Below are 11,355 nucleotides of genomic sequence, written 5' to 3'. Positions count from 1 at the left end.
CTACTGGGGATGTGCCCGCAACCAAGGTACATGCCCTTGACCAGAATTGAACCTGGGACCTTTCAGTCCGCAGGCCGACGCTCTATCCACTGAGCCAAATCGGTTAGGGCTGGCATACTGTTCTTAATATGTTTGCTGCCCTTCTTGGTGCTATGTGTTTTAACCAGGGTCACCTCTCCGAGAAAGGTTGTTTCCCCAGGTAGGGATTTTTCCCTGAAGTTAGGGAGGGAATAAAACCCCTCAACTAGGTGCCAGGTGGGTAGTTAATCACCTTAACTAGCAACAATCACCCTTAAGCTACATAATCTTTACTCCCTGGAATGGAGATAAGAAACGCCCTAACCTTAGGAATAGAAATTGAGAGGATTAAAATCGACTGGTATAAATACAGATCTAATAAGACAATAAAACACACAGAACTTGGCTGGAGATCCTCGATAGAACCATGGCGCGCAGGGCCTCTCTGAAAAGGACTCTGGATTTCGACCCGCTGCTGAGCCCGGTGTCCCCGAAGCGGCGGCGATGTGAGCCGTGGTCAGCATCCACCTCGGCACAGAAGTACCTTCGAATGGAGCTGTCCCCCTTCGGCGACGTCTCGTCCTGCCTCACCACAGAACAAATTCTGTACAACATAAAACAAGAGTATAAACGCATGCAGAAGAGAAGACATTTAGAAACTAGCTTTCAACAGAAGGATCCATGTTGTACTTCTGATGCACAGCCACATGCATTTCTCCTCAGTGGACCAGCTTCGCCAGGGACTTCATCTGCAACATCCTCACCTTTAAAAAAAGAACAGCCCTTATTCACCCTATGGCAGGTTGGGATGATCTGTGAACGTTTGTGGAAAGAACGTGAAGAGAAAGTTCGAGAAGAGTATGAAGAAATACTGAACACAAAACTTGCAGAACAATATGATGCATTTATGAAGTTTACCCATGATCAAATAATGCGACAATATGGAGAACAGCCTGCTAGTTATGTTTCATGAATCACATTTTCTGCATTTGTGGGCTGCCTTGTTCCTTGTTAAATTGTTGCATGAGGTCCCAATTATGACATGGAGCAATGCGAATACCCTCCTGTGAATACAGGTTATTTCAAGCTTTCGTCAGTGACAATTACTCTTAGGCAGCAACTGGTTTTGGAAATCCCTACCTTGTACAGTAGGAAAAACAACCTCCCTTACAGAGGTTAGGAACATACCTGGTTAGACAGGTGGTCAGGGAGGTCTGTGAGGGGGTGGCCTCCAAACAGATCTGAAGGGGGAGCAGCATGCAGCTGTGGGACGAGCTGGGGAAAAGGAGCGGGAGGTGGGGTGAGCAGGGAGAGGCTGTGTGGCTGGGGCAGGGGGAGCAGGGGGAAGGGTGGTCTGGGATGGGGCTGGAACAGGCAGTGGGACCAGACCTTACATGGCATTCCCAGTGCGCTAAGGAGGATGCCATGTGTGCAAAGTGCATCAGGGAGAGAGAGAGGGGGTTTCACTGGGCTCAGCCCCCTGCGTACAAAGGAGAAACTGAGGCTGCAGAGGGTGAGGGCTTTGTGGACAGTCGGTGAATATCAAACCCAGGAGAAGGATTCTGGCTGATTGTCCCAGGTCACATGCCCCTCCTGCGGGAGGGGGCAGTATGATTGGAAGCGGTCTGGAGTAGGAGCCCCGCCCAGATCATTCTTACGCCCCGCCCCCAACACACCCATCTCCTACTCCCAGCGCTCCCTGCTGCCTCTTGGGGGCCAAGCTATGGGCGCATAGGTTTGTGTGCAGGGGCCCCTGCTCCAGGGACTGAATGAAAAAGGAACAAGATCTATATACAAACAAATGAAGTTGGAACCCTACCCATACCATGTACAAAATTAACTCAACAGCCTAAACATAAGAGCCCAAACTATAAACCTCTTAGAAGAAAACATAGGAGAAGATCTTCATGACACTGGATGTGACAATCATTTCTTGGCTATGACACCAAAAGCACAGGCAGCTAAAGAAAGGAATAGATACATTGGATTCATTAAAATAAAAAACGTGTGCATCCACGGACACAGTTAACAGTTGTAAAAAGGGATCCCACAGAATGGAAGAAAATATTTGTAAATTACATATCTGATGAGGGGTTAGTATCTATACTATCCTAGTCTAAAGAACCCCTTCAACTCAACAAAAAACAAACAGCCCAGTTCAAAGACGGGCAAAGAGTCTGAATAGACTTTTTAATAAAGAAGATACACATGGGGGTTAATGGGGGGGGATGATGACACATTTGTAATTCCTTAACTAATAAAGAATTTAAAGATAAAAAAAAAGAAACACCCTAACCTTTGGAATAGATATTGATAGGATTAAAATCAACTGGTATAAATACAGATGTAACAAGATAATAAAACACACAGAACTTGGCTGGAGATCCTGGCTAGAACCTGGCTAGAGAACCTGGCTAGGCTGCTGATCAACTGAACGCTGTCTCCGTGTCATTCCTCTTCGCCGATTCTGTCCACACCTTTGGGAACCCCTGGACCTGCTGGGGTTGGACCCCAACAGTCTGAATTTACTGCTGTGGTCTGGTGCCTGGAATGTAGCACATAGTAGGCATGCTATGTTTGTGGCATGAGGGGGAGATGATGCAGCGGGGGGCTGTGCAGATGGATTGTGAAATGGATCTGAACATAAACAGGACTGGGTGCCTCACTGGATGTAGGGTGCAGGGGGGAAGGCATTCAGGGCAATTTCTGGGTTCCTGGCTCAGGTTCCAGGGAGTGAGTGGTACTTACCACATTAGATGCTCTGCAGGAATCATGGGACTAAACAGCTCCCTGTTCTGTCAGTTAGACAACATTCCTCAAGCTCCCTCATCACGCAAGGTACTGGCCTTCTAAGTGTAGCATCTGCAAATGAACCTAAGCTCCAGTTGTACTTTACCTGCTCATAACAGGACTGTCACCTCCTTCCTTCTAGAACCTATGCTCCTATTAATGCAGCCTTTGCATTTGGCCGGCCACTTCCACTGGAGCTTGCCCTGAGTGGTCACAGATGTGAGGCAGGTACTATCCTCATTTTGTGGATGCAGAAACGGAGGCACAGAATGGTCAGGGAGCTTGCCAGAGGTTTTAGAGCTGACATGAGTGACAGAGCTGGCATCTGAACACAGGCAGCTTGGCTCCTAACCAGACAGAGCTGCTTCTCTCTAAAGTCCAGGACAGACATCAGAACTGGCCTTGGATGGGCCACCTCCTGCCCTTTGCCCTCTGTCGTGGCAAGTGCTACTGGCAACTCGTGTCCTCCACTCAAAAATGGCTGGGCAGGCGCCAGCGAGGCTGCCCTCTGTCAATTCTCAGCCTGCTCAGGGCTGGCCTACAAGTCCACCCACCAGGACACGTGGCCCTGCCCTGAGGGCCACAGTCCCCGGTCCGGCCAGGTTTCTGGTCAGGGGACATCCTGGACAAGTTCACGGCTCTCTGAGCCTCAGGGTCCTCGCAGGGCTGCAATGATTTCGAGCAAAGAGCCGATGGAATCAGCCTCTTGGAGCAGCTTCTAGTTTGGTTAGAGGCCAAACGGCCAGCCCAGCAGTGGGCCCCACAGGGCGTGGTCTCCTTGCTCAGCAAGCTCTGCGTCTTGCTGGGGCAGGGGACTCAAGTGGAGGCAGACTTCGCTGGGGCCCTGGGGGCAGGGACAGTGTGGGACCAGGGCAGTGTGAAGGGGGTGGAACCAACAGTGGGCGGCTGGTGTTCATGCTGCTCCCAGGAGGGCCCTGACCAGCCTTCTGGGTGCCAGGCATCAGTGGCCCACGCCCCCACCCCTCCCTGTCAACTAGACGCCTTGAGGACTGGGCTCGGGCCTTATTTGCTTCAGTGCAGCCTCAGCTCTGATAGTGTTTGTTGAATGAATAAGTGAGGGAGCTTTTTTTTTTTTTAAATCCTCACCCGAGGACATTTTTTCCATTGATTTTTAGAGAGAGTGGAAGGGAGGGGGAGAGACAGGGACAAACACTAATATGAGAGAGACACATCGATTGGTTGTCTCCCGCATGCCCTCGACCAGAGCTGGGAGCCTGCAACCGAGGTACGTGTCCTTGACTGGAGTCGAACCTGGGACCCTTCAGTACGCAGGCCGACGCTCTGTCCACTGAGCCAAACTGGCCAGGGCAAGTGAGGGAGCTTTGTGGGTTTCCTGAGCAGGAATCACTCCAGGGGAGTCAGGGAGGCCCAAGACACCAATGAGGTGTGAGCTGGGGCTGGAGGGGCAGGGACATCGCAGCCCCGTTCCTGGACCTCCCCGGAGGTGTCTGGACGTGGTCTGGGGCCCAGGCCTGCAGGTGCAGACAGTGGTCCTGTGTCCCCAGAGCCTGATGCTCCTGTGGCCTCTCTCTACTGCCCACAGCTGGGTCCTGAGGGCACTGGGACAAGGGGCATTAGGGGCGGGGTGGGCGGGAATCCAGGTGGGCATCGACCTGCCTGCTTTCCAGCACGACCTCTGCCTCTGGGCCACTGGCCAGCAGCACCTGCTTCCACCCCCTCCCCCACCGCAGGTATTTAAGGTCTGAGAGGACCTGGCCGGTTGTTGGTGGTGACATTGGACTGTTCTCAGGAGGGACACCCACGTTGTCCATGGATTTTGTTGCTGGAGCCATCGGAGGTAGCGGACAGGGCAGTAGGGCCTTGTAGGGGACTGTTGCTCCTGGGGGTACCTGGAGGAGCTGGGGGATGCTCTGTCCTAGGGGGGCCTCTGGAAGACGTGGGGTTTGAGGAGTCACCCCAGAAGTGGCTGGGACCTGGTGTGGGCCTGGGTGCTGAGTGACGGGAGGACAGAGCTGGTTCCTGGGAGACTCCAGTGGCAACACAGGGCTGGGTGCAGGTGGGGGGGTGGGGGTGAGTCTGCACTGGCCTGGGGGGCCCAGCTGGGGAGGCTGAGGGGCAGTTCTGGGATGGGGGGCTCAGGGGCAGAGGTGGTCTTTGCCTGGGCCAAGAGGAGGCTGGGAGTGACCAGCACAGAGAACTGGCTGAGCCGGGAAAGGACCAGAAGCTCCAGGAGAGGTGGACAGTGAGGACAATGCTGCCTGGAAGCTGTGGGCCGAGGAGGGGAGGGCCCGTCCCCGCCCCAGCCCCGCCCCAGCCCCGCCTGCCCAGCCACCGTGTGCAACTGTTTTTATTTCTGGGGAAAGGGCTCATTGCGAAAGACAGACCCAGACGGGTAACTGGCCCATTGGGAAACAGGTTCATTTAGGCTCCGGATCCTCCCAGCCACCCACCTTGCAGGCGGTGGAGGCTGTTTTGGGCCGGGCACCCTTGGCCTTGCTTATCGTGTGAAACAGCAGTGGGCTCCTTCCTGTCCTTACTTCTGGGAACAGTGTGGGAGGGGAGGGGAGCAGCGCCAAGCCAGGGAGACCAGGGCTCTGGCCCCATCCAGAGGCTTGCTGAGGTCCTACTGTGTGCAGGGACTGAGGCCAGCTGCTGCCCTGGACATCAGCCCCCTAAGGAGGAGGCTCAGAGATGGGGCTTGGCTTGCCCAAGATCACACAGCCAGGAAGGGATCTTGGATGTCACATGTTTCCTCCAGAGTCCACGGAAGGCCTGGCGGAAAGGGCCTCTGCTCTGTGCTGGGTCCCGGGTCACAAGGAACAGACGTGGGCCTTGTCCTTGACTCCAGCTCTGGAGGCAGAGCTGGCATGCTGTGGGACAGGGGCTCTGATCCACAGGCTTCTGGGAACAGAGGCAGCCCGAGCTCAGGGGTGAGGGAGGGCTCCGGAGAGGAGGTGGTGCTGTGGGAGGGCTTTGATGGATGAATAGGAGTTTGCTGAGGTTTATGTGAGGGTCAAGGAGGGTAATTCTTTTCAAGTCAGTCAGTCTTTTACTTCATTTCATTCATTCATTCACTCTATTCTTTCATTCATGCATGTTTATTGAGTCCTGGGATACAGAGTAAATAGGACCCAACCCCAAAGCATTACTGCCCTCACATGGCCCTCGCCACCCATCCCCAGGGACCTGTCTGCTCACCTGTGCTGGGGCCTGGACATTGAGTCCCTGGTGTCAGGAAAGGAGACGGAAACAGGACGGTGGCACCAGCCCGCTCTGCAGGGCAGAGGGCCCGGGTCCAGGAAGCCTCGCGTCCACTCTGTGCCACAGCTCGCGGTTCCAGGAGCCCTTCATGGAGCCCTGGGGGGGCTGGGCTCTCCCACCCCCAGACAAACCCGTCGCAGCCTGAGGCTTGAGGGCCAGCGCTGCCTGGCGTGGGGACAGGCCCAGCCAGTGCCAGACCAAAAGTTCTCCCAAAACATGGCCCCAGAGGCAGGGCGAGGAGCATCCTGGGGGCCAAGACTCAGGGAAGGAGACATCGCCAGCAGCCAGGTGGGAGTCCCTTCAGCTCTTGGAGCCTCCGTTGCCTGGTTTGCAGAAGGGGGTGGCTCTCCTGTTGATGAGACACTGGACGAGGAGGGGGTCTGCTCCCGCTGTCCTCACCCCGAGCTCTGGTTTCCTTCCAGGCGTCTGCGGTGTTGCTGTGGGCTACCCCCTGGACACGGTGAAGGTGTGTGGCGATAGGCCCTGCAGCCCTCCTCCTCCCCCCTCCCCTCCCCTGCCTGCCCCTGCGAGCCTCCTGCACCCCATCCCCCGCCAGAAGAGCTTCCTAGGGTGCTCATCACACCCGGCCCTCCCCACCCGCCTCCGGACAGTCTGCCCCTCTTTTCCAGCCTCTGGTTCCTCCTCTTACATGGGGCTCACTGTCCCTGCTCTGCCACTGAGAGCGTGGCCGTGACATCCATGGAGTTGGCTCTTCCCCGCCCCCAGGCCTGCTGTCCTTGCCCTGACCTTGACCCCTTCCTGAAGCCTGATTCTCCCACAGGTCAAGATCCAGACGGAGCCCAAGTACACAGGCATCTGGCACTGCGTCCGGGACACGTATCTGCGAGAGCGGGTAGGCCTGGGGCCAGGAGGACAGGCAGGGGATGTCGGGGCTCAGGCCCCAGGCCTGCCACTCACCACTCTCTGAGCCTCGGTTCTCTCACTTCCAAATGGGAATAATTGCACCAACCTCTGGATTCCTCTGAGGCCCAGGGCTGGGTGTCCAGCATGCAGGAGAGGGTCTAGAGGGGGTGGGTGTCTGGGGACTTTGACGATGGGGGGACCCATGTGTGGGTATTTCTGTCCTCTTCAGGGTGGAGTTGTCAGGTCCCCAGGGTCCAGGACAGAGAGCTGTCCAGAGGGGGGACAGGGACATTTACCAAAGTGACCTTGGGGCTCGGTGCTGGCCAGGGAGGGGCCAAAGGAAAACGGCAACAAGGAAGCATGCCAGTTCCTCAGCTTCACCATCAAGTCGCTGCCCTGGGTCCAGCCTGGCCCTCTGTCTCTTCATCACAATCTCTCAAGTTGAGCACTCTGAGCCCCATTTTACAGCCCAGGATACTGAGGCCCTAGGCAGTAAGTGACTTGCCTGAGGTCCCATAGCCAGGAAGGGCCTGCAGGGGTGAGACCAGGGCCATCCTCCTGGCCGAACCTCTGGCCTGACTGCGGCCCTTGGGTCCTGTCCATCTGCCCACCAGGTGAGGGGCTTCTACAGGGGCCTCTTGTTGCCCATAAGCACAGTGTCCCTGGTCTCGTCACTGTCTTTCGGCACCTACCACAGCTGCCTCACACGCATCTGCCGGTTCCGGTATGGCAGCGCCGACGCCAAGCCCGCCAGGACCGACATCACGCTCTCGGGTTTCGCCTCTGGCCTCGTCCGTGTGAGTGGGGTCCTGGGCCCCCAGGGGTGGGGAGGCCCTCAGAGGTCCCTAAGCCCAGAAGGCAGGGAAACTGAAGCTCCGTGAGGGCAGAGGCTGGATGGAGGCTGGGGGACTAAGGGTGAGAACTCAGCTGAGTCTCATCAGCTGAGGGAACTTGAGGACTCCGGGGAGCCTCCCTGAACTTCTGACTCTTCATCAGTAAGAGGCGTCTCGATGAGGACTAAGTGAGGTCACATGTAAAGCCCCTAACACCAAGTCTGACAGGTATGAGCACCCATGAAATGCAAACAACATTATCAGTAATGTTATGTTACATATTAATGTTATTAAATACTTTGTTTTATTATTCTTACATTAAGTGCTTACATTAATTAAGTCATACGGTAATATGTCATTGACATACTAATTATGTGATTAAATGCTTTGATGAATTGGAGTCACAGCCACTTACCTGACACCTACTGTGTGTGGAGCCCGCTCTGTGCTGGACGAGTGTGTATCAGAGGTCCTCAAACTTTTTAAACAGGGGGCCAGTTCACTGTCCCTCAGACATTCCACACATGCGCACTGCGGGCCCGGGACGAGTCGGCTGCTAAGCAGGACAGGCAGCGGAGGCAAAAACACCCGGCGGGCGGGATAAATGTTTTCCGCGGGCCGCATGTGGCCCGAGGGCCGTAGTTTGAGGACCTCTGGAAGGTGCTGGCTTGAGCTTGGGTGGGCAGAGTGGGCTTTGAACGCCGCTCCACCAGGGCCGTGGGCCAGCCTGAATCTTCATGGGGTGCAGGTCCCCCGATGTCACTGTGGGTGACGGGAGGCTGACGGGAGGCCAGGTCCAGGGTGTGTGGGCAGTGCTGGCGCCTTCTATGGCTGCGTCTCCGCTCCAGGTGTTCCTGACCTCGCCTACCGAGGTGGCCAAGGTCCGCCTGCAGACCCAGACCCAGACGCAGATGCAGGCGCAGATGCAGCAGAGGCGGAGATCCTCGGCCTCATGGCCCTCGGCGGTGCCCCCCATGTGTCCCGCACCCCCTGCAAGTCAGGTGCCTGGGCCCAAGTACCGGGGGCCGCTGCACTGCCTGGCCACGGTGGCCCGTGAGGAGGGGCTGCGGGGCCTCTACAAGGGCAGCTCGGCCCTGCTCCTCCGGGAGGGCCACTCCTTCGCCACCTACTTCCTCTCCTACTCCATCCTCAGCGAGTGGCTCACCCCTGCTGGCCACAGCCAGCCAGGTGAGTGGGGGCTGGGGCCCGGGAGGGGCACAGGCTCAGCCAGTGGGAACTGAGTCAGGTGGCATACTGCTACCCCAGAGCCACCCAGGGTGGGAACCTGAGTGCTCTCGACGCTGAGGGTCAGGACAGACTCCCTCAGTGTGGCCTGGGACGAGTCACATTGGTGGAATGAGCCCAGGGCTTCATGAGGGCTGGGCCCTGCCCTGGGAGCCCCACCCACTCTCCTCTGGGGCCTCCATCTGCCTCTAATCAAGGTGCTCCCTCGTGGGTCTCCCCCTGCAGATGTCCTGGGTGTGCTGCTGGCTGGTGGCTGCGCAGGGGTCCTGGCCTGGGCTGTGGCCACCCCCATGGACGTGATCAAGACTCGCCTGCAGGTGGACGGGCAGGGCCAGCAGCGCTACAGGGGCCTCCTGCATTGCGTGGTGACCAGCGTGCGGGAGGAAGGGCCGCGGGTCCTCTTCAAGGGGCTGACGCTCAACTGCTGCCGTGCCTTCCCCGTCAACATGGTGGTCTTCGTCAGCTACGAAGCCGCGCTGAGGCTCACCCGGGGCCTGTTCAAGTAGCTGTCCCACCGCTTGGGGCCCAGCCTGTGGAGGCCCGCTCCCAAGGGGTCCCTCAGGGTAGAGGTGGCGTGGGATGAAAGCACCAGAGACCAGGGCTTAGGAGGACTGGCACAAGGCACCAGCACCAGCAACTTTATTTTTTACACACACTGTTTTATACTAAGCTGTGGCCGGTCATGCTTCATAGATCACTGCTAGGGCTTGGCCTATCATGGGGAAGTAGCAGATTGTTACAAGCTGGGCAAGACTGGGCAAGCTTTGTCTAGATCCATCTATGTATGACAGTTGCTATGACAAAAGTTTGCTTGCCTAGATCACAAGAACTGGGGTGCAAGCCAAGTTCATGTCCTTTACATGACTTGGAGTGGGGTCAGGCCTTTCCTGGACCCTTACTGTCTCTTACACCAGCCCACCGGAGCTTCCACAGGTCAGAGTAGCTAGAGGAGGCAAAGGGGAGTGTCCCCACTGGGTGGTCACCGAGGACAGCGGGGAGCCACCCCGAAGACAGGCAGCTGGGACCTGGGTGTGGTCCGCCAGCTACAGAGCAGAGAAGGTCAAAGCCATCTGTTACCAGCTGGGTTGGCCTGAGGGTCACAGGAGCCAGGAAGGAGCGGCCTCTTGGGTGAAGGCATCTGTCACATGGTCCTGGGTGCAGGTGGTCAGTTGTCCATTCCAGCCTCCCCCGCCCCGTGTCTTCAGAGCACCCCGTGTCTGCACCACCATTTACTCAGCTGTCCTCTGGGCCACTACCCCACCCCACTCAGCCCCCTGCTACTTAGGGCACCCAAGTCCCTTAGATGCAGCTCACCTGGTCCCTCCCCACCTCAGAGGCCCTGTCCGGCGGCCTGGCGAGCTGGTGTGAGGGCAGGTCGTGCTACCCCCTCTGCCTGTGCACTTGGAGGGGGACTGTTGCCAATTAAATGTTCCTGAGGAAGCTCAGTGGTGCTGCGCTGTGGTCTGGTGACCAGTGTCTCCGCCTTAGATTCATCCTGAGGCCAAGCTCTCCACACCTGTGTGGCCAGTGCTCCCACTATGCGAATGGGCAGTGAGGCCCAGCCCAGCACTCGCTGGCTCCACTCCCTCGGCCTTTGGGACTAGGGCCTGGCCTGCGGGCTCACCCCTGCCACAGCGGGCTGTTCAGCATTCGGCCCGGCACCTGCTCTCCTTGCCACCCCATCTCAAATCTATCCCCTTTCTGAAGAAAACTGGGTCCCAGCCAGCTGCCTGGCCCCACTGGTGCCCGGACACTAGGCTGTGTGCCACCTTTGCACGGGGGTCTGTCTCCTGAACACTGCTGGGTGCCAGGCGCCTTACACAGTGTATCACAACAGCCTGATGCCAGGTGAGGAAACACCTGAGAGGGAGCCGGGGCTGCTCAAGGCCACACAGCAGGGAGGGTGAGGGACTCCCGAGGCCCTGCATGCCCTCCAGTAATGGGGCCATCGGGGGCAGGGCTGGCGGGTGCAGACAAACCTGTGGGGTCCACCCTGCAGCAGTCCCCGGGTGAAGTCAGCCAATACTTGCCTTGACTACACTCCCTCCCTCCTAGACACCGGCCTTGACCATGTCCTTGAACTTGCAGTGTTCTTTCCGGGACTGTCCTATTACCAGAACACGTAGGTGGACCGTCCTGTCCTGGCCTGTGCGTCATACTGACCAAGTGTTTGCTTACCTCTGCGCTCAGTGCAGGACGCCCTTCCCATTCCTCTGCCTGGCTAACTCCGCGTCTGACACCACTTCCTCCAGGAAGCCCTCCCTGCCTGATCACCAGGCTGCTTTTAGGTGTCTCTTGCTCAGCTCCCCACTAACTGTGCTGTCAGAGTCAGGCTGCACTTGAAATGTCAAAGGGGAGAGGA

The 11,355-nt window shown here is 57.3% G+C and overlaps 1 protein-coding gene and 1 long non-coding RNA gene across 2 annotated transcripts in view; one reads left to right on the top strand and one right to left on the bottom strand.

Moving 5' to 3' along the window:
• Positions 1-1,146, bottom strand: part of LOC106728093 — an 18,182-nt gene extending 17,036 nt beyond the window's left edge. Inside the window, exon 1 of the long non-coding RNA XR_001364341.1 lies at positions 445-1,146. This is a non-coding gene — a long non-coding RNA (uncharacterized LOC106728093). The remainder of the gene's footprint in view (positions 1-444) is intronic.
• A 3,387-nt stretch (positions 1,147-4,533) lies between these two features.
• On the top strand, positions 4,534-10,438 carry SLC25A47 (solute carrier family 25, member 47). The gene is made up of 6 exons (XM_005877877.2): positions 4,534-4,627; positions 6,474-6,517; positions 6,833-6,904; positions 7,530-7,712; positions 8,597-8,936; positions 9,219-10,438. Exons 1-6 carry the CDS (start codon positions 4,600-4,602, stop codon positions 9,497-9,499), a joined length of 948 nt encoding a protein of 315 aa, XP_005877939.1. The 5' UTR covers positions 4,534-4,599; the 3' UTR covers positions 9,500-10,438.
• The last annotated feature ends 917 nt before the right edge of the window (positions 10,439-11,355 follow it).

This window comes from Myotis brandtii, unplaced genomic scaffold (assembly GCF_000412655.1).
Source record: "Myotis brandtii unplaced genomic scaffold, ASM41265v1 scaffold535, whole genome shotgun sequence".
In the NCBI taxonomy this organism is placed as follows: domain Eukaryota; kingdom Metazoa; phylum Chordata; class Mammalia; order Chiroptera; family Vespertilionidae; genus Myotis; species Myotis brandtii.
The sequence above is the reverse complement of the archived record's forward strand: the minus strand, read 5'-3'. Positions and strand labels throughout refer to the sequence as shown.

Bases quoted from the DNA above. Each gene is read 5' to 3' on its own strand.
- SLC25A47 (XM_005877877.2), top strand. From the start codon at position 4,600: ATGGATTTTGTTGCTGGAGCCATCGGAG. The intron at 6,518-6,832 runs GTGTGTGGCGAT...ATTCTCCCACAG, and splicing joins ACCCCCTGGACACGGTGAAG to GTCAAGATCCAGACGGAGCC. The intron at 7,713-8,596 runs GTGAGTGGGGTC...TCTCCGCTCCAG, and splicing joins TCGCCTCTGGCCTCGTCCGT to GTGTTCCTGACCTCGCCTAC.